Source organism: Salmo salar, chromosome 22, assembly GCF_965601325.2.
Source record: "Salmo salar chromosome 22, fSalSal1, whole genome shotgun sequence".
Classification (NCBI taxonomy): Eukaryota; Metazoa; Chordata; class Actinopteri; order Salmoniformes; family Salmonidae; genus Salmo; species Salmo salar.
This window is the reverse complement of record NC_138312.1, coordinates 36,252,948-36,276,155: the sequence shown is the minus strand read 5'-3', so window position 1 is coordinate 36,276,155 and position 23,208 is coordinate 36,252,948. Positions and strand designations below refer to the sequence as shown.

General features: G+C 42.5%; 1 protein-coding gene across 3 annotated transcripts in view; it reads right to left on the bottom strand.

Annotated features, from left to right (window-relative positions):
* Positions 1–23,208, bottom strand: part of LOC106583269 (nck-associated protein 5-like) — a 131,386-nt gene that overhangs the window by 31,023 nt on the left and 77,155 nt on the right. For 2 of the 3 annotated variants that reach the window (XM_014167227.3, XM_082967571.1), the window contains exons 3-4: positions 22,294–22,363; positions 5,591–5,725 (exon numbers count right to left, since the gene is read on the bottom strand). In XM_014167227.3, coding sequence (XP_014022702.1) covers positions 5,591–5,719 — 129 coding nt within the window. In that variant the 5' untranslated portion in view covers positions 5,720–5,725; positions 22,294–22,363. The remainder of the gene's footprint in view (positions 1–5,590; positions 5,726–22,293; positions 22,364–23,208) is intronic. The other variant, XM_014167228.3, reaches the window with a different exon arrangement.

Below are 23,208 nucleotides of genomic sequence, written 5' to 3'. Positions count from 1 at the left end.
CCACATTCATTTAATGTATACCACAGGAGGTTGGTGGCACCTTAATTGGTGAGGACGGGCTTGTGGTAATGGCTGGAGAGGAATCAGTGGAATGCTATCAAATACATCAAACACATGGTTTCGTTTGATGCCATTTCATTCGCTCTGTTCCAGCAATTATTATGAGTCGTCCTCCCTCAGCAGCCTCCACTGACATATATAGGATTTACATTCACAAATGTGCCAATCAGCTAGAATAGCATCACCACAATTCCTAAATATCAACAATCCATAAAGTCTGGGATACCTAGAGCAGCCATAGGGAGGGGGTAGGGGGGCTAGAGAATGGAGTTCAAGGTTCTGACTGCTGCGGGGGGAAAAACGGTTTTAAAAACATTCCGTTTTGGTGGTCAGTGACCTGTAGCACCTACCAGGTCATTGTATAATCTTATTGAGATTTGGTTCTGCCTCTGATTTGAGCGTGGTGGGGCCCTCAGTGAGCAGAACAAGATGATCACAATGAATCTATTTACAGAGATATTACCCAGAGACACTCCAGCACAGGGAAGAGACGCAGCAGTAATTACAGCCTGATTCACACATCAATACGCAGCTGCGCTAAGGGTGAAGGTGTTTGCATGTGTATACAGTAGGGACAGGGAGAGTGTGTGACATTTTGTGAAGGTTTCATCTTCGTAGAGTGTGTGTATGGAATTGACTTTGTGTGTGTTCATGTGTGTTCATGCATGTGTGTGATCCTAATGTCACGTGTGAAACTCAATCTGTCACTCACCTATCCAATCTGAGAGCAATATGTGTATTACGTTTCAATAGTGTCCTCTATACAAAGTGTGGGCTGGCAAAGGCAGCAGACCTTGGCCTGATTCTGCAAAATAAGTGCTGTAAGGCCTCAGCCGAGGGAATTTAACCACAGTAACATTAAGAGCCCTCTCCATCACAGTGGCATGATTATAAACACTAAACACTGTTTTCAAACAGGTGCTTTGAGAAAAGTGTTTTAAAGCACTTTCTTTCCAACCTCTCATTCTGCCACTAGGGCTCAGGAGATGATGGCCAGGAGAGCTGGGAGACAAAGTTTTTTCACAACACCTGAAAAAGTGCCGCAAGGGTCCATTGTGCTGAGTTAGGAGAATTAACACAGGCGCTTAAGGCTCTAATAGAAGAGCCTTTTAAATCGCTTTATAAAGCAAAGGCCTAAGAGAAGCTGCAGGTTATTCTGTCGCGTGACATCCGCAGTGCTTAATTTGAGCCGGATCCTGCACCTCTGTTTTGTTTTGGACTGTTTCATTCTGAAACCTACTTGGCTGGATCCGGTAGCTCTCGTGGCATGAAAAAGAATTGTCACTATTTGCAATGTAAAAATTTGAATAAACAGGATCAAAGTTCATTCGAGTTGCCTCTTCGTTAATTCTATTCAGAGACCTACTAAATCAGCACCACCCTCTGAAGGTTCTGAGCCTGCCAGGGTTGGACTTACGAAGCCAAAGCCCCCTGATGGGTGAGCATAATATTTTGAAATAATTTCATACCCCCTTTTCTCCCCAATTTGGTTGTTACAGTCTTGTCTCATTGCTGCAACTCCCGTATGGACTCGGGAGAGGCAAAGGTTGAGAGGCATGCGTCTTCCGAAACACGACCCTGCCAAGCCACACTGCTTCTTGACACACTGCTTGCTTAACCTGAAAGCCAGCCGCACCAATGTGTCAGAGGAAACACCGTCCAACTGGCGACCGTGTCAGCGTGAATGCGCCCGGCCAGCCACAGGAGTCGTTACAGCGCAATGGGACAAGGACATCTCGGCCGGCCAAATCCTCCCCTAACCCGGGCAACACTGGGCCAATTGCGTGCCGTCTCATGGGTCTCCCGGTCGCAGCCGGCTGCGACACAGCCTGGGAACGAACCCGGATCTGTAGTGACGCCTCTAGCACTGCGATGCAGTTCCTTAGACCGCAGCGCCACTCGGGAGGCCCGGGTGAGCATAATATACAAGGAATTTCTCAAAGCTACTAATGAGAACCTTGACAATCTTGTACCTAGCCGGTGGAGATTCCGGTGGGGTGACCCCACCCAGGTAGTGGCAGTGCTGGCAACACTAGCTGCAGTAACCCATGGGGAGCGGGTCACACTCAGACAAATCAGAGAGGGGACAAATTGTGGCCCTGGTGGCACCAAATAATAAAAGATCTGACTGCACAGAGATGCTTGGGAAAATGGTCACAATGGAGGACCAGCGTGTGTGTTTCAGGGGAAGGGGGTGTATCTGATCTCCATCACCTAGGACTTGACATTGGTTAATCAAATCTGACCATTCTTGCTCAATTATGCATGCCATCTCAAACAGCTACAACTGTATATGCATTTGCACATCAAGTCCTTTCTTGAGTTGGGCTCAAGGATGGAACAACTGTTGAACATCTGAGCTTGTGGTTGTTTGTGGGGGAAGGGTGGGAAGTGTGTATGAGTGTGTGTGTGTGTGTGTGTGTGTGTGTGTGTGTGTGTGTGTGTGTGTGTCCCATATCTGTTGCTATGGGGTAATTATGTTAGGGACAATATAGGATGAATCACAATAATTGTTTGCTAAAATAATAATTACTTGCCAAAAAGGTACATTTTGTAATGGAAATCCTGGTTATATGTAACAATCCTTCACATGAACTGCCTACATTATTACACATATTATTTGTTAATTGTGGAAATGAAGATACCCAAGATTTTTTTTTATATATACACAATACCAGTCAAACGTTTGGACACACCTACTCATTCAAGAGTTTTTCTTTATTTGTACTATTTTCTACATTGTAGAATAATAATGAAGACATCAAAACTATGAAATAACATATGGAATCATGTAGTAACCAAACAATTGTTAAACAAATCAAAATATAATATACATAATATATATATTTCAGATTCTTCAAAGTAGCCACCCTTTGCCTTGATGACAGCTTTGTACACTCTTGGCATTCTCTCAACGAGCTTCATGAGGTAAACACTTTTTGGGTTACTACATGATTCCATATGTGTTATTTCATAGTTTTGATGTCTTCACTATTATTCTACAATGTAGAAAATAGTACAAATAAAGAAAAAGCCTGGAATGAGTAGGTGTGTCCAAACTTTTGACTGTTACTGTATATATTTACCCAAAAATATATGGGGGATTGGAAATTATGCAGACAATTACATTGATGTAAGCTACAATCTATGTGCAATATTACTCTTTTGTCAGGAGCGCATCAGCCATCACCAGCGAATGAGCTGCACATCATTGGGTGAGTCAGTGAAACTGGAAAGCATTTTTAGGACTATAATTTCCTCCTCAGATTGTATCCTACAATATGTCTCCACACAGCTAGGCCTAGGCTATTGATGGATTCAAGACAAAGGTCGTTTTTATTGATCTCAGATTCTCAGTTTGTCACTGTCAAAGTAGCCTGTCATTTCGATCACTTGTGCAGTATTATGGTGCTTTCAAGACAACTGGCAACTCTGAAAAAACGAGGTTGAATCATGACGTCAGTGATCTTCAGGTCGGAAAGTCTGATCTCTAGAAAGAGGCCAAAGTTCCCCACTTGGAATTCCGAGTTGGATGACCATTAAAAACTAATTTTCCCAGTCAGAGCTAGTTCTCAATTTCCCAGTTGTCTTGAATGCACTGAAGTCGGCGATTTCCCAGCTTCGACTTCCCAGTTGTTTTGAACGCGGCATTAAAAAAATATTATGCTAAAGTCTCCAGTCATGTAAAATGATGTAGAATTGCACTAAATGTGTTTATAAAAAGGCCTAAAATTTCCCAGACCCTCGGCCACACATTTTTTCCCCATGTGTGCAACTTCTGTAAGTGCCTCTACTCTACTATGCATATGTGATGATTTGAATGCAATGCTTTATTAGAAAGGTGATTTCTTTTTTTTCATGCTTTCCCGTACCTCAGAACTCCCCAGTTTACCCCCCTCTCGCGATCACTTTTTCTTCCGGCACCTCCCGATTTACAAACTAAGCACTGGATATCTGTCTCGGTACTAAGCTGAAAGGAGAGTGGACGCAAGTCATACGAAGTGGCCCCCGACTCACCAAACATCCCTTCCAAAATACCCTAATCACCAGAAGAAACAAACATTTTTAATTAGTGAAATGTAGGGAGGGATCCTTGACTGACAAAACCATTCAAATCCAATACCATCATTCAGCATATAAAATGACATATTCACTTGCCATGATAGACTCAAAACTGCTTCTTTCACAGGAGGAGGGAGACACCTGGTGGACTGTGATACAGTCAGATGCATAGCCCTGAAATCATGGTCTGTATGTATCAAGAGTCTCAGAGAGTAGGAGTGCTGATCTAGGAGGTCCTCCCAGTCCATGTAATCTTATTCATTATGATCGAAAAGGCAAAACTGATCCTGATCCACTCCTACACTGAGACACTTGTTTCAGGTTCACATCTATCAAATTGGCATACATTTTGAAATAGTGAAATACAAATTCTACTAACATTAATAATAAAGTACTAGTGATGATATTAATAGTATCATGGCTGCTCCATCCCTAGGATGAATCAAATACTTTAATTATTTGATTGAGTTTGGTTGTTTGGACTGAAGCAGGTGATCGTTTTGACAGGTGCAGCTATCAGTCAAAACAACCAACTGCATCAATCAAATGTTGCAAACGGTTATTCGTTTTCATTGATTGCTTTGTCTGATGCAGCTCTCAGTCTCCAGGGTGTTTTCTCAACTGGATTTGCTCAACTCCTGCGTCCTCTCTTGCCTCCTTTTGAAAAATATCAAAGGTAATCGAGGAGAGGCGGCAAGGAAGGAACATGGACGAAAATGAGACTCTTCCACTTGCAGATCATTCAAAAGTACTGGGTGATGTAATATTGAGTGACTATTTTAAGCATCGTTATTATTCTGGACCAATCCAAGTTCACCAGACTGTATGCCAATGTGTTGAATGAATTTTCACTCAGGCAAATTACTTTTACAGGGGTGGAGCCCAATATAAATGTGTAAAGTGATAAAAAACAAAGGAAGTTAGCTGTGCAAGACATTTTATAGATAAAACAATAAGTAGCATATTGTTTTTAAATGTATGCATGCTATTCTCCTCCGACAAAACAAAAACTGATTCAAAGGGGGGTATGGCAGATTTCAAAACTCTTCGGTGAAGCACTCCGGTAGGATGCACATGACTATCCTTGATGAAAAGTGGCCATCGAGGAGGGGAAGACACTCTTCCGTTCGCCTAATTGACACACTCCTCGACCACTTATCGGTTTCTGGGTCACGAAGAAGATAGAACGGAGGAGAGAGGGTGGAAGACGGACTTTTGCCCAAATGAGAAAAGGCGTGTACCCAGAGGGTCAACAGCTCCAGGGGTCAAGACTTGAGCTCTTTCTTAATTAATCCTCTTCTTGTCTCCTTCTCAAAACCCATTGAAGAAGGTCAGAGGGGAGGGACCTTGAACCTTCTCCTTCAATACAGTTGAGAAGGAGGTGAGGAGACAGGGTGCGAGGAATCAAAGAAAGACAAAATGAGATATACCCTAGACGAGCCCTGTATTCCCCCTCCCTGGGCCTCACCTCCAGCTCCTTGAGCCTCTCCAGGAGCTCTCTGCTGCTCTCTGGCTCTTCCAGGTAAGACTCCACATTGCCTTCATCTGACTCAAAGGCTTCATCACACTCCCTCAGCTCTGGCTCCTCAGACTCCATCACCACCTGCGACGCAGAAAGGACGTCAGGGTTACGGTTAGTAATGGTGTAGGGCAGTGGTTCCCAAACTTTTTAGAGTCCCGTACCCCTCCAAATATTCAACCTCCAGCTGCATAGCCCCTCTAGCACCAGGGTCAGCGCGCTCTCAAATGTTGTTTTTTGCCATCATTGTAAGTCTGCCACACACACTATACATTTATTAAACATAAGAATGAGTGAGTGTTTTTGTCACAACCCAGCTCGTGGGAAGTGACAAAGAGCTCTTATAGGACCAGGGCACAAATAATAATCAATACTTTTGCTCTTTATTTAACCATCTTACATATAAAACCTTATTTGTTCATCGAAAATTGTGAATACCTCACCACAGGTTAATGAGAAGGGTGTGCTTGAAAGGATGCACATAACTCTGCAATGTTGGGTTGTATTGGAGAGAGTCTCAGTCTCAAATCATTTTCCACACACAGTCTGTGCCTGTATTTAGTTTTGCTAGTGAGGGCCAAGAATCCACTCTCACATAGGTACGTGGTTGCAAAAGGCATTAGTGTCTTAACAGCACAATTTGCCAAGGCAGGATACTCTGAGCGCAGCCCAATCCAGAAATCTGGCAATGGCTTCTGATTAAATTCAATTTTCACAGAACCGCTTGTTGCAATTTCAATGATGCTCTCCTGTTCAGATATCAGTAAGTGGACTGGAGGCAGGGCATGAAAGGGATAACGAATCCAGTTGTTTGTGTCATCCGTTTCAGGAAAGTACCTGCGTAATTGCGCACCCAACTCACTCAGGTGCTTCGCTATTTCACATTTGACATTGTCCGTAAGCATGAGTTCATTTGCACACAAAAATATAATTCAATGATGGAAAGACCTGTGTGTTGTCCTTGTTAATGCAGACAGAGATGAGCGCCAACTTCTTAATCATAGCCTCAATTTTGTCCTGCACATTGAATATAGTTACGGAGAGTCCTTGTAATCCTAGCTTCAGATCATTCAGGCGAGAAAAAACATCACCCAGATAGGCCAGTCGTGTGAGAAACGGTCAGACAAGTGAAAATGATGGTCAGTAAAATTAACTTTAAGCCGTCTCTCAATTTAAAAAAACATGTCAATGCTTTGCCTCTTTATAACCAGCACACTTCTGTATGTTGTAAAAGCGTTACATGGTCGCTGCCCATATCATTGCATAGTGCAGAAAATACACGAGAGTTCAGAGGCCTTGCTTTAACAAAGTGTCCAAAACGTCTTTCAAGCTGTCAGGCATTCCCTTGGCAGCAAGAGCTTGTCGGTGGATGCTGCAGTGTACCCAAGTTGCGTCAAGAGCAACTGCCTGCACTCGCGTTACCACTCCACTATGTCTCCCTGTCATGGCTTTTGCAGCATCAGTACAGAACATGAGCAGCAGCTACGTTTGGCTTCATACGGGGCCGTTAGTGGAATTCCCACGAGAGAGTAACGGTTAATTTTGTTTATTTAACCAAGCAAGTCAGTTAAAATTAAATTAAAATAAATCTTCAGGCTAGGGTCCTTCTTTCTCAATTTCCACCTGAGTGACGTGCCCAAGGTTAACTGCCTGTTGCTCAGGCCCTGAAGCTAGGGTATGCATATAATTGGTAGCATTGGAAAGAAAACACTTTGAAGTTTGTAGAAATGTTAAAATAATGTAGGAGACTAACACAATAGATATGGTAGGAGAAAATCCAAAGAAAAACCAACCAGATTTTTTTTTTTGAGAGCCCATGCTCTTACAATGGAAAGTATAGGGAAATAATTAAATCTAGCTCCCAGTATGCAATTCCATTGGCTTCCACAGGGTGTCAGCACTCTATGTTCAAGGTTTGAGGCTGCTTTCTTCTAAAACGAGTAAGAATAAGGAGTTTTAGTACTGGGACACACTATTGGAAATTCGTGTTTGGGCGCCCAAGGAAGACAAGACGCACCTGCTAATATCGGTTTTCTATTGAACATACTTCTTTCCGTATGAAATATTATAATTTGATTACATTTTAGGGTATCTGAGGAGTCAATAGAAACGTATTTTGACTTGTTTTAACAAAGTTTAGCGATAGATTTTTGGATTCCTTTCTCTGCATGTTGAACGAGTGGATTACTCAAAACGATGGCGCCAACTAAACTGACTTTTAGGGATATAAAGAAGGATTTTATCTAACAAAACGACTCTACATGTTATAGCTGGGACCCTTCGGTTGACAACTCAGGGGAATATTTTCAAAGGTAAGTGAATATTTAATCGCTGTTTGTGAATTTATGAAACCTGTGCCGGTGGAAAAATATTTTGATGTGGGGTGCCGTCCTCAAACAATCTCATGGCATGCTTTCGCTGTAATGGCTACTGTAAATCGGACAGTGTAGTTAGATTAACAAGAATTTAAGCTTTCAACTGATATAAGACACTTGTATGTACCTACATGTTTAATATCCATAATTCTTATGATTATTTATTTGAATTGCACACCCTCCAGTTTCACCGGAAATTGTCCCGCTAGTGGGACGCCTAGCCCTAAGAAGTTTTTTAAGAACAAATTCTTATTTACAATGACGACCTAACAAAAGCCAAAAGACCTCCTGCGGGGACTTACAAAATAAATAAATAAATAAATAAATATAGGACAAAACACACATCACGACAAGAGAGACAACACTACATAAAGATTGACCTAAGACAACAACATAGCAAGGCAGAAACACATGACAACACAACATGGTAGGAACACAACATTGTACCATGTTTTGTGCTGCTACCAACAATATTGGGCACAGACAACAGCACAAAGGGCACACAGACAACAGCACAAAGGGCAAGAAGGTAGAGACAACAGTACATCATGCAAAGCAGCCACAACTGTCAGTAAGAGTGTCCATGGTTGAGTCTTTGAATGAAGAGATTGAGATAAAACCATCCAGTTTGAGTGTTTGTTGCAGCTCGTTCCAGTCGCTAGCTGCAGCGAACTGAAAAGACGACCCCCCCAGGGATGTGTGTGCTTTGGGGACCTTTAACAGAATGTGACTGGATGTTAATTATTTGACTAGGCTACCTGTATTTGACATTGTGTTGTTATTTCGCTGAACACTAGGTGGTTAAATTGTATTTTTGGCAGTGAAACGAGGCTACTCAGGCGTTAAAAAAACCTCACTCAAATGTATAGCCCCTTTGGAAAATATAAATGGACTGTTTGAAAATGTGAAGAAAAAAATAAAAATGTGAATCTCATTTTTATTTGGCGTACCCCCGACAGCAATGCGCGTACCCCTTCACCCTACCCCAGTTTGGGAATACCTGGCATAGGGTGAAGTTGCTCCTAGAAGCTGATCCTGGGAAAATTTTGCATTTTCCAGCTAAGGGTTTAATGGGGCAATCAGCTGTTGAAAAAATAACAAAGCGTACTGCCTGCCATTGTTTTTCTATGGATGAAGGACTGACCATCCATGATATAAAAATAGTTTTAACCATATTTTGAGGCTATACAGTGTTTGTTTACATTTACTTTTACAAACATTGGAGTAAAACAAGCTTGTATTTTGAGTTCTGATGGGGTACGACAGTTGAACTAAGATCATGAAGCATTTAGAAGTTATATTATTCAAGAATCAATGGATACATATAATTAAATTATAAGTCCAAAAATGGATGAACAACTGCTGATTGCCCCTTTAAGGTTAGCATTGGGAGAGGGGACCTATACCTAGGGGAAACATCAACCCGGAGCTTAGTATTGGGGACATGGTCTGGAACACTGTTACCGTAGTAAGAGAGAGGTTGGGGACACAGTTGGTAATAATGTCACTCCACACAATAACAACATCTCATGGGGATTTGTCATGGTTTTACACTCTTTCCAGGGTGATAATTAAAAAGAGGCTTTTATATTTTCAACTACATTTCACCTTTCCACTCACTCTGCTTTTGGTAACGGCGACTGTTTTCAATAGTGATAGTGACAATGAAAAGAGGATAAACTGAGATTTAAATGAAGAACGCGGAGGCTGAATTATAAAAAGCTTTACGTATCTATTTTAACACCTCTGAGCACACGTATGGCGATCACATGAATGAAGCAGGGGATGGTCGTCTAGACATTACAGTTTATGTTGCTCTCCAGGTCGACCATGGCTGAGCGAGAGGCGCCGAGACTCATGGCTTGTTGCATCAGAAGCTCTGTGGTTTTACAAAGTTGCCAGACTCAGCCTCGTACGAATCATCCTGATCTCACAAGCGTACATTCTGTTTCGCTACACAGATCTGTAACAAAACAGAATGTAAGCTCTTGAGATCAGGATGGTTCGTACGAGGCTAAGACCGTGTCCATCAGAGGCTTCAGAGTCCTTTATCTCTAAGTCATCGATCACTATCCTTGTAAAGGTGAGGTCTCATGTAACATAACCATTGATAAGGAAAACAATAAAGGTATTCAGTAGAAAGAACATTAACAGGGCTTCAGTTAGGGATATGTAATGAATGTCGAATGGGAATTATGAAAACAATAGACCTAAAAACACATACAAACAAATAATATATATATTTTAATGGAATAGAGGAAGACTGTCCTTTTGATTCCCTAACACTTCCTAAAGTCTAGTCCTAGCTCTAAATTTAGGCCCTACTTTGATGTTAAAAAAATAGAACATTTGTGTCTTTTCTTGGTTGATGCTAAGCGAGTTCCTTGGGACATCCATACCCTTAACCCTTACCGCAGCCCTAACCGTTTTAAATTTCAACTTCAATGGGGTGACGTCAGAGTACCAAGGATCTCACTTAGAATTTTCCGCCTTTTCTCCTCCCCAGTCTTGTGCTTTAGTGGGAAGGCCCGCTCCCTCAGGACATATACCAATCGCTCTATTGTATCCAGATGATGGGCGGTAAATTAAAGCATATTCCACCCTTATCTAACCTCTTTCTCTGCCCATCCAAAATGACCTATTCAGTACTGGCAGAAGGATCTGAAGAGTGAAGTATGTGGGGTAGACAGCCCTCTTCTGGCCTGTATGGGATTTACATTAGTGATGGTAAAGCCTTATTTCAAATAAGGTTCCGGAACTCCAATTTGAGCAGCAGCAGCTGAAAAATGAGCTCCTACAAATATTGAAATTTACATGGTTTTTAGAGTGAAGTACATCGGAAAAAAAGCAAAAGAAAACTGCAAGACTGAATAGGAGAAAAGACAAGCAACAAACAAAGAAGATAGGCTTTTGAAAAATAACTATTTTTCATAAAATTGTAGTTATCTTAGCAAGCTGAATTGTTTACCAGTTGCTAAGCAGTTGCTAGGGACTCTTTTGGAAGAAGCTAGCTAGCTAACGAAGAATAACAAAGAATATCTAGTTAACAGAAGAAAAGAAAGAGAAAATCAGGACAGAAGAAAAAGGATATCAAAGTGAAACAGTTCTCTAAAGACACAGGAGACAATAATACAAGAAACAACACTTCTGTAGCTTGTCAACTATGTGTCTGTCTATCCCTGTTCTCTCCTCTCTGCACAGGCCATACAAACGCTCCACACCGCGTGGCCGCTGCCACTCTAACCTGGTGGTCCCAGCGCGCACGACCCACGTGGAGTTCCAGGTCTCCGGCAGCCTCTGGAACTGCCGGTCTGCAGCCAACAAGGCTGAGTTCATCTCAGCCTATGCTACCCTCCAGTCCCTAGACTTCCTGGCGCTGACGGAAACATGGATTACCACAGATAACACTGCTACTCCTACTGCTCTCTCTTCGTCTGCCCACGTGTTCTCGCATACCCCGAGAGCATCTGGCCAGCGGGGTGGTGGCACTGGAATCCTCATCTCTCCCAAGTGGACATTCTCTCTTTCTCCCCTGACCCATCTGTCTATCTCCTCATTTGAATTCCATGCTGTCACAGTTACCAGCCCTTTCAAGCTTAACATCCTTATCATTTATCGCCCTCCAGGTTCCCTTGGAGAGTTCATCAATGAGCTTGACGCCTTGATAAGTTCCTTTCCTGAGGATGGCTCACCTCTCACAGTTCTGGGTGACTTTAACCTCCCCACGTCTACCTTTGACTCATTCCTCTCTGCCTCCTTCTTTCCACTCCTCTCCTCTTTTGACCTCACCCTCTCACCTTCCCCCCTACTCACAAGGCAGGCAATACGCTTGACCTCATCTTTACTAGATGCTGTTCTTCCACTAATCTCATTGCAACTCCCCTCCAAATCTCCGACCACTACCTTGTATCCTTTTCCCTCTTGCTCTCATCCAACACTTCTCACTCTGCCCCTACTCGGATGGTATTGCGCCGTCCCAACCCTCGCTCTCTCTCTCCCGCTACTCTCTCCTCTTCCATCCTATCATCTCTTCCCTCTGCTCAAACCTTCTCCAACCTATCACCTGATTCTGCCTCCTCAACCCTCCTCTCCTCCCTTTCTGCATCCTTTGATTTTCTCTGTCCCCTATCCTCCAGGCCGGCTCGGTCCTCCCCTCCTGCTCCGTGGCTCGACGACTCACTACGAGCTCACAGAACAAGGCTCCGGGCAGCCGAGCGGAAATGGAGGAAAACTCGCCTCCCTGCGGACCTGGCATCCTTTCACTCACTCCTCTCTACATTCTCCTCTTCTGTCTCTGCTGCTAAAGCCACTTTCTACCACTCTAAATTACAAGCATCTGCCTCTAACCCTAGGAAGCTCTTTGCTACCTTCTCCTCCCTCCTGAATCCTCCTCCCCCTCCCCCCCCCCCCCTCCTCCCTCTCTGCGGATGACTTCGTCAACCATTTTGAAAAGAAGGTTGACGATATCCGATCCTCGTTTGCTAAGTCAAACGACACCGCTGGTCCTGCTCACACTGCCCTACCCTGTGCTTTGACCTCTTTCTCCCCTCTCTCTCCAGATGAAATCTCGCGTCTTGTGACGGCCGGCCGCCCAACAACCTGCCCACTTGACCCTATCCCCTCCTCTCTTCTCCAGACCATTTCCGGAGACCTTCTCCCCTTCCTCACCTCGCTCATCAACTCATCCTTGACCGCTGGCTACGTCCCTTCCGTCTTCAAGAGAGCGAGAGTTGCACCCCTTCTGAAAAAACCTACACTCGATCCCTCCGATGTCAACAACTACAGACCAGTATCCCTTCTTTCTTTTCTCTCCAAAACTCTTGAACGTGCCGTCCTTGGCCAGCTCTCCTGCTATCTCTCTCAGAATGACCTTCTTGATCCTAATCAGTCAGGTTTCAAGACTGGGCATTCAACTGAGACTGCTCTTCTCTGTGTCACGGAGGCTCTCCGCACTGCTAAAGCTAACTCTCTCTCCTCTGCTCTCATCCTTCTAGACCTATCTGCTGCCTTTGATACTGTGAACCATCAGATCCTCCTCTCCACCCTCTCCGAGTTGGGCATCTCCGGCGCGGCCCACGCTTGGATTGCGTCCTACCTGACAGGTCGCTCCTACCAGGTGGCGTGGCGAGAATCTGTCTCCGCACCATGCGCTCTCACCACTGGTGTCCCCCAGGGCTCTGTTCTAGGCCCTCTCCTATTCTCGCTATACACCAAGTCACTAGGCTCTGTCATATCCTCACATGGTCTCTCCTATCATTGCTATGCAGACGACACACAATTAATCTTCTCCTTTCCCCCTTCTGATAACCAGGCGGCGAATCGCATCTCTGCATGTCTGTCAGACATATCAGTGTGGATGACGGATCACCAGCTCAAGCTGAACCTCGGCAAGACGGAGCTGCTCTTCCTCCCGGGGAAGGACTGCCCGTTCCATGATCTCGCCATCACGGTTGACAACTCCCTTGTGTCCTCCTCCCAGAGTGCTAAGAACCTTGGCGTGATCCTGGACAACACCCTGTCGTTCTCCACTAACATCAAGGCGGTGACCCGATCCTGTAGGTTCATGCTCTACAACATTCGCAGAGTACGACCCTGCCTCACACAGGAAGCGGCGCAGGTCCTAATCCAGGCACTTGTCATCTCCCGTCTGGATTACTGCAACTCGCTGTTGGCTGGGCTCCCTGCCTGTGCCATTAAACCCCTACAACTCATCCAGAACGCCGCAGCCCGTCTGGTGTTCAACCTTCCCAAGTTCTCTCACGTCACCCCGCTCCTCCGCTCTCTCCACTGGCTTCCAGTTGAAGCTCGCATCCGCTACAAGACCATGGTGATTGCCTACGGAGCTGTGAAGGGAACGGCACCTCCATACCTTCAGGCTCTGATCAGGCCCTACACCCAAACAAGGGCACTGCGTTCATCCACCACTGGCCTGCTGGCCCCCCTACCTCTGAGGAAGCACAGTTCCCGCTCAGCCCAGTCAAAACTGTTCGCTGCTCTGGCACCCCAATGGTGGAACAAGCTCCCTCACGACGCCAGGACAGCGGAGTCAATCACCACCTTCCGGAGACACCTGAAACCCCACCTCTTTAAGGAATACCTAGGATAGGATAAAGTAATCCTTCTAACCCCCCCCCCCCCCCCTAAAAGATTTAGATGCACTATTGTAAAGTGGTTGTTCCACTGGATATCATAAGGTGAATGCACCAATTTGTAAGTCGCTCTGGATAAGAGCGTCTGCTAAATGACTTAAATGTAATGTAATGTAAATAGCTTTCTTACGAAATGAGTCCCTTTTGCGTCCCTTTGATATTTTGAGTAGAAATTGTGCACCAATATTGAATTTTAAAAGCCTGTAATATTTAATGAAGTAGCATTAATATCTACGCTCTAAAAATAAAAGTTTCCTTGAGTATCCTTTAGGGGTTCTTCAAATTGAAACTGTGGGGGAACCCTTATAAGTTCTTCCGAGAACCCTTTCAAAGGGTTTTCATAGAACCCCTTTTAATGGATCCTCAAATAACCTTTTGAAGAACCTTTTGGGATTCATTTTTGAACTACCCCCCCATCCCCTATTATTATTATTAATAATAATAATACATATAACAATGACAATATTTTAGTTCTCAGTGTTTATTATGATTTTAGTGGCAAAGCAGAATAAAACAAATCTAAATATGAGGTAAACTCAAAGCAGAGCCCCAAGTCCAATGGGTATATCCTCTGTCGTGTTGATGTTAGTGTTGATGTTCTCCGTATCCATAGCCAGAATGATTTTGCAGTGCATGGTGATCGAACAGGTTTCCTGTTATATTCAGGTGTAGGAAGGGTAAAGTCTGGGAATTCCCCCCAAAAAGTCATTATATAGATGATTAACAAAAGATGCACGACAGAATTCATAACTTTTTGTGGTGAATGTGAATTAAAAAAAACTGTTTTGATAATGGTTCATACACATACCTTGTCCATAATGTAGAGGCCTATGGGATATTCACTGAAGAGGTAAGGGAGGAGGATGGTAAATGTGATCTGCATTACATACCAATACCTACTTACATACCTTTTTATGCCTCCTCGTACACCTGCAGATACAGACACAAAAGTGAGCAGTTCAATCATCTGCACGCAATACAGCTAGCCTTCAACATATTCTCATAGCCTACATATTCTTACCTCTTTGTTGATTGATATCCATTGAATTGTGTCCATTTTCTGTTTTAGAAAGATCGTCACAAATATAAAAAGATACATGGTGTCATCATAAAACAATATAAATATAGGTCATACAAGGGACAAACCTTACCTTAAACTGAGGAGATTTTTCAGTTAAGTGCCTGCACCTGCTGTCCTTTCAAATCGAAATGTTTCAGTTGGGCAGTTAGGGTTCATCAAGGAACCTCCTTAGTTGGTGGGCGTTCTTGCAGGAACCTACCTCCTATGGGGTTCTTCGAAGAACTTTGAGGAACTTAGAAGAACCCTTGTTGAACCCCACATTTTTGAGTGTACAACATAGAAAATCCAATAAATCATGAATACAGACTTGATAATGTGCAAAAATTCTGGCATGTCCCTCTGCACTCGGATGTCTAGGAAGATTTTAACTCAGTTAACCCCAACATTTGTCCAAGTTATAAAGTTCCTTTTGTTGCTTTAACAAAGTAATTTCTGAAGATTATTATTTATTTCATGTGATTAGTTATTCATTTTATTAGGTAAAAAAAACAACATTTTAAGGTCAACCCTGTTACATAAAATTAACTCTAGTTTTAATATGGTGAAATGATTCCTTTCGAAAAATTCCCAAAAGAAACATTGAACATCTAATAGTGAAATCATAGTGTAAAAGCAAGTGAGCTGGTTCTACTCTTTTTGGCAATTTTCTGGTGTTTTGTGATGGGACAACTGAGTGGGTCAAGCATAACATGTCAACCCTGTTACCCATAGATAGACACGCTAGAAATGTTTTAATTTGAAATGTTTTGTAAAACTTGCCTTCAATTGCCCCTCCCTGTTACACAAAACAAGCTTCCATTCCCCCTGTCACAAGGTGATTTATGGCTGATTTAAAGGCCCAGTGCAGTCAAAATGCATTTTTTCCTGCATTTTGTATCATATTGTATTTCTGTGTTTTGTATCATATTGTGCAACAGCTGATGAAACACACATTGTAAAAGTGTATGTGTTATTTTCCGATAGTTACTGCTTGAAAATACAATATACACAGGAGCTTCTAATCAGCAGGTTCGCATGGGTGGTGGTTTTGGCTTTCCATGGTGACATCGCCATGCGGTAAATTGGTTAATAGACCAATACAATTTTTTTGTTCCAAGCCTCTCTGCCAATAATAGCTAGTTTTTAGTTTCCCCCTCCCCACTCAGACCACTCCTAGACAGTCCTAGCAAATGTCTTGTTTGAGAAATAGGTTTGTCCATTTTCATTTAAATCTATAACAGTCAAGTACTTAATTGTTACCCAGAAATCATATCATATTGAATTAAAAATGGCTGCATTGGGCCTTTAAAATTAAATCAGCCTGTCAACTCTGATACTTTATTTGGCACTTAAAAGGCACTTACTATAGTCATTTTATAAATTTAACCTCTTGAGATGGAAAATTACAATGTTAAAATTATGCGAAGATTCTTCCCCCCCACCACCAAATTACACTACCCAAAAGGGACTGATTTCGTGGAACGACCCAACAAGACTTGTGGGTGTTGCAATACAAAGCCATATTTATGCCGATAATATGTTAGAACAAGTCACAAAAAGCTTAATGACGATGGAGAACACATGAATTGTTGGTTTATTGTCCAATGCAGCTGTTTAGAGCTGAGGTAACGGAGTCTTTGAACGGGATTAATGTAAGGAAGGATCAAAGAGAACACGAGGCTGCATGCCTGAGTCTGAAGATGCACTATTATAAGGAGTAGGGTGCCATTTGGGACGCACACTGTCTAGGCCAAACAGATAAAGTATTCTCAGGGACGTGATTTGTGCCACACACCGGCTTGGATCAATACATTGATGGCGCTGCAGCCTCCTCCTCTCCCATGTATCCCTCTTTCTGAGAATCCAAAATAAACAGGGCAGTTGTATATCCAGACTTCGGTAGGTAGGGGCTTATTTTCACCAAGCCACTTTCACCAAGGAACAGACATTTTATAAATTAGAAATATATGCCATTTGCATGCATACATTTGTTACATATGGGTGATCCCGGGAATCAAACCCACTATCCTGGCTTTGCAAGAGCCATGCTCTACTAACTGAGCTACAGTTCCTTCCCCTTTTCCCATCCGTCCTTCACCTTTCCTATCTTTACGCAGATCGGTGCTCTGTTCCCTTCTTATTTTGTGATGGATGTCTGACTGACTTGAGAGAGCTTAGGTTTTGGGTTTTAATTCAGCTAAGAATATAAATCGATATGGCCGGTGTGGCTCAGCGATTAGTGCCGTGGACCCCAGCAGACATGTATTGTATATCCTACCAGAATAGTCATGGATTCGAATCAGACCCACTACCCTTCTGACTCTCAATCTCTGCTGTCTCCTCTCCACTGTATAGATAGATAGATAGATAGATAGATAGATAGATAGATAGATAGATAGATAGATAGATAGATAGATAGATAGATAGATAGATAGATAGATAGATAGATAGATAGATATAATATAGAGATAGATAGATATAATATAGAGATAGATAGATATAATATAGAGATAGATAGATAGATAGATAGATATAATATAGAGATAGATAGATAGATAGATATAATATAGAGATAGATAGATAGATAGATATAATATAGAGATATATATATATATATATATATATATAAGAGAAGAGAAGAGAAGAATAACTCAAACAGACTTAGTAGATTCAGTCAAATAGACTCATGGTGGTGAACGTGTGCATGTCAGTGGAGGCTCCTCATAGGAGGAAGTGGAGGACCATCCTCTTTTTTTTTAAATAGTAAAACACAAAGTTATCCTTTTTAGATAGAACTATACTAAATATAATCATGTCACCAAATAATTGATTAAAACATAATATTTTGCAATGAAGGTCTACAGTAGGCTCAACATCACTCTGTAGGGTAGCACCATAGGTACATTGACTTCAATACAAAACCTAGGAGGCTCATGGTTCTCATCCCCTTCCATAGACTTACAGTAATTATGAGCTCTTGCAGCATGAACTGACATGTCCACCCAATCAAAGGATCAGAGCATGAATCTAGTACTGAAAGCACAAGATACAGCTAGCTAGCACTGCAGTGCATAACATGTGGTGAGTAGTTGACTCCAAGAGAGAAAGACAATAGTTGAACAGTTAACAAATTAATTTCTTCCAAAATGAAGGAGAAGCAAGATGGTCACATTTCTTTTCACTTTCAGTTTCACTTAGCTAGCAAATGCAGCCATCTAGTTTAGCCTACTCAAACACCCTGCTCAGACAGAGGGATGCTATGTTAGCTAGCTGGCTATGACTATCCAACACGACATGGAAGAGTTCCAGTGTTAAGGTAAGCTTTTGGTTTTACTAATTTATTGCCACCGTGGCCCGGGGGTTTAAGTGCAAAACGGCTTAACTTCTCTAGGGTAGAGGGCATTATTTTCACGGCCGGATGAAAAACGTACCCAAATTAAACAGCCTTCTACTCGGGCCCAGGAACTAGAATATGCATATTATTAGTAGATGTGGATAGAAAACACTCTGAAGTTTCTAAAACTGTTTGAATGGTGTCTGAGTATAACAGAACTCATATGGCAGGCAAAAACCTGAGAAAAATCTAACCAGGAAGTGGGAAGTCTGGTGCTTGTAGTCCTTTCAAGTCATTGCCTATCGAACACAGTGACTTAGGGTTCATTTTGCACTTCCTAAGGCTTCCACTAGATGTCAACAGCCTTTAAAAAGTTGAGACGCAGACTCAGTCTCAACCTTTAAGTCTTTACTGAAGACTTATCTCTTCAGTAGGTCCTATGATTAAGTATAGTCTGGCCCAGGAGTGTGAAGGTGAACGGAAAGGCTGGAGCAACGAACCGCCCTTGCTGTCTCTGCCTTGCCGGTTCCCCTCTTTCCACTGGGATTCTCTGCCTCTAACCCTTTTACAGAGGCTGAGTCACTGGCCTACTGGTGTTCTTCCATGCCGTCCATGGGAGGGGTGCGTCACTTGAGTGGGTTGAGTCACTGACGTGGTCTTCCTGTCTGGGTTGGCGCCCCCCCCCCCCCCCCCCCCCCCTTGGGTTGTGCCATGGCGGAGATCGTTGTGGGCTATACTCGGCCTTGTCTTAGGACGGTAAGTTGGTGGTTGGAGACATCCCTCTAGTGGTGTGGGGGCTGTGCTTTGGCAAAGTGGGTGGGGTTATATCCTGCCTGTTTGGCCCTGTCCGGGGGTATCATCGGATGGGGCCACAGTGTCTTCTGATCCCTCCTGTCTCAGCCTCCAGTATTTATGCTGCAGTAGTTTATGTGTCGGGGGGCTAGGGTCAGTCTGTTACATCTGGAGTATTTCTCTTGTCTTATCCGGTGTCCTGTGTGTATTTAAATATGCTCTCTCTAATTCTCTCTTTCTCTCTTTCTGTCTTTCTCTCGGAGGACCTGAGCCCTAGGACCATGCCTCAGGACTACCTGGTATGATGACTCCTTGCTGTCCCCAGTCCACCTGGCCGTGCTGCTGCTCCAGTTTCAACTGTTCTGCCTGCGGCTATGGAACCCTGACCTGTTCACCGGACGTGCTTGTTGCACCCTCGACAACTACTATGATTATTATTATTTGACCATGCTGGTCATTTATGAACATTTTAACATTTTAACATTTTGACCATGTTCTGTTTTAATATCCACCCTGCACAGCCAGAAGAGGACTGGCCACCCCTCATAGCCTGGTTCCTCTCTAGGTTTCTTCCTAGGTTTTTGGCCTTTCTAGGGAGTTTTTCCTAGGGAGTTTTTCCTAGCCACCGTGCTTCTTTCACATGCTTTGCTTGCTGTTTGGGGTTTTAGGCTGGGTTTCTGTACAGCACTTTGAGAATATCAGCTGATGTACGAAGGGCTATATAAAAATAAATTTGATTTGATTTGATTTGTTTGAGGCATCTATGATGAACAGAGAACGAACAGAGGAAGTTGGAAGTTGTTGACTCAGGAAAGCACATGGAGTTCATTGGCGCACATTCACGTGAGAGTTAGCTGTGTTCCAAAACGTTTTTCAAGACACTGGAATCGTCCGGTTGGAATATTATTGAAGTTCTAAGTTAAAAAGGCCCTAAAGATTGATGCTATACAACGTTTGACATGTTTGAACGAACGTAAATATAACTTTTTTTGACTTTTCGTCGTGACATTTTGGCCGCGCTTCCTACACTTGGAGTAGCTTACTGAATGCGGAAACAACAAGGAGTTATTTGGACATAAATTAAGGACTTTATCGAACAAAACAAAATGTATTGTGGACCTGGGATTCCTGGAAGTGCCTTCTGATGAAGATCATCAAAGGTAAGTGAATATTTCGAATGCAATTTATGATTTTAGATGACTCCAAAATGGCGGGTATCTATATTGCCTAGTGTATTTTTCTGAGCGCAGTACTCAGATAATTGCAAAGTGTGCTTTCCCGTGAAGCTTTTTTGAAATCTGTCACAGCGGTTGCATAAAGGAGATGTTCATCTATAATTCTTTGAATAACAGTTTAATATTTTATCAACGTTTATGATGAGTATTTTTGTAAATTGTTGTGCTGATTCACCGGCAGTATTGGAGACAAAATATTTTCTGAACGTCATGCGCCAATGTAAAAGGATGTTTTTGGATATAAATATCAACTTGATCGAACAAAAAATGCATGCATTGTGTAACATGATGTCCTAGGAGTGTCATCTGATGAAGATCGTCAAAGGTTAGTGCATAATTTTAGCTGAATTTCTGATATTTGTGACGCCTGTCCTTGCTAGGAAAATGGCTGTGTGGTTTTTCTTGTGTTGGAACTGTCCTAACATAATCTAACTTTATGCTTTCGCCATAAAGCCTTTTTGAAATCGGACAACGTGGTTACATTAAGGAGACGTGTATCTTTAAAATGGTGTAAAAGAGTCGTATGTTTGAGAACTTTGAATTATGACATTTTGTGGTTTTGAATTTGGCGCTCTGATTTTTCACTGGCTGTTGAATAGTGTGAACCGTGGGTGGGACGCTAGCATCCCACCTGCCCAAGAGAGGTTAATGACTGTACACTAACATTACTGCATTATTGTAGCAGGTTCACAAAAGTGTTAGTTCTATTAGCTATGTTGTCTATGATGTTACTTTCGCTAATATGATGACAATGATGTAGGCTGTGTGTAAGAGTTATGATATGGTTTGGCTTGGAAAGGTTTTTTTGCCTGGTCACATACAGCTGATGTGTTGTGCATTGACGTCCACACGTGACGAAGGGGAAAAATGAGAGGAGGAGAGTGCATAGTTGCGATAAGGAATACAATGTGGCTGTTATGAAAGCAAACTGTGTTTATGTGTGATCAGGGGTGTATTCATTCCCACCGATTCTGTTGAAAAAAAAATTCTTAAACTGAAACAAATGGGGATAAACATACCTGAATTTGTCCTATAGAAACACTCGCTTGCAACTGTTGGAGTATGATTACACCCTATATTAGCTAGATGCAGGCAAGAGTGTGCAAGGCGGTATTGTCCATGTGTCGGTCACCTCAAATTTCTCTCGACCTGTGCGCACCTGCGTTGTAAACTTTCATTCATAGGCTAGGTTGTAGCAACCTCATGATGGGTATAGGGAAAATGTAATAGCCTAAACCTATCGCTGTTACATTTAACTGGGTGAATGGAATATGAATAACATTCATCCAATATGCTGTAATAGAAATAAGGCCATGCTCATTAAAAAAATGATCTTCCTCACTGACCACCACTGGGATAAATATACCTGAATTTGTCTAATAGAAACTCTCGTTCAACTGTTGGACTAATGATTACACCCTAGATCAGCTAGATGCAGGCAAGATTGTGTAAGGCATGTAATGAATCTGTCACTGTCTGTGCACCTACGTTGTAAACTTTAATTCGGAGGCTGTTGCAACCTCATGATGGGTATAGGGAAAATTAAACCTATCAATGTTACATTGAGCGGGGTGAACGGAATATGAATGACATTCATCCAATATGCTGTAATAGAAATAAGGCCATGCTCATTAAAAAAAATCCTCCTCCCTAATCCTAAATGGCACCCACCACCACTGGTGTACGTGTGTAGGAGGGGGTACCCACCGGTGAGGCTGGCTAAACAATGTGCAGAAAGGTCAGTAATGATGCCGTTCAGCCCCGCTCCGCAATATACCTGAGAAACACACAAAAAGACTAAATGTTAGTCTCACAGTATTCCCATGGTAAATAATTTAGTTTAACATCTTACCTAAAAGACAAGACACACCAAAACAACATTGTAATTCCCCAAAGGTCAAGCATTGCATTAACTTGTGTCACAAAAAAGCAAAACCTATTTTCTAGGGCTGATCCCATTTAGTCAGCTGGTTGATTGTTTGGTAGATATGCTGTTGGTCGACAGATCTTTTAGTAGAGCAGTGACAAATATATAAAAATAGTGGACTAATCCATTGCAGAGGCCGTGGGGATGGCACACCAGTATCACCAGTAGTACATTTACCTTTAATTACCATCATTTCTCATCTATGTTTCTTTGGTTACGGTAATTTCTGTTAATGCATTCAATATTTTATTGTTAGTCTTACCGTTGTCATTGTAGGAGTGGACACGTTTTTTTGCCGAGCGCACAACCTAGGCTACACTTGTGAGTAAACAGTTTTGATTTATTTCATTCAATTTACAAGTTGTCAATTTATTAATTGGTCTTTTGTTTGAAGCGCTCCTGTCAATCTTGAGTAAGGACACGCACCTGATTCTGCACTGAAGTAGGCATAAGCTACCTGGCCTGCATGCAAATGTAGGCCTATAAATGTGCACAGTTTGGGATCTGATACTATTTCTGATTGTCATAACTCCCCATCACTGCAGAGCTTCACAAAGTAATTTTTTCTTCGACTCAAACAACAAGTAAACAAAGTCTGTTTTTACATCCATTGAGAATGACAATAGTTTGTCAATGTAGCCCATTTGAAAAATGTTTCCAGCTCTCTCCCTTTTGATAACCACTCAGCATGAAAG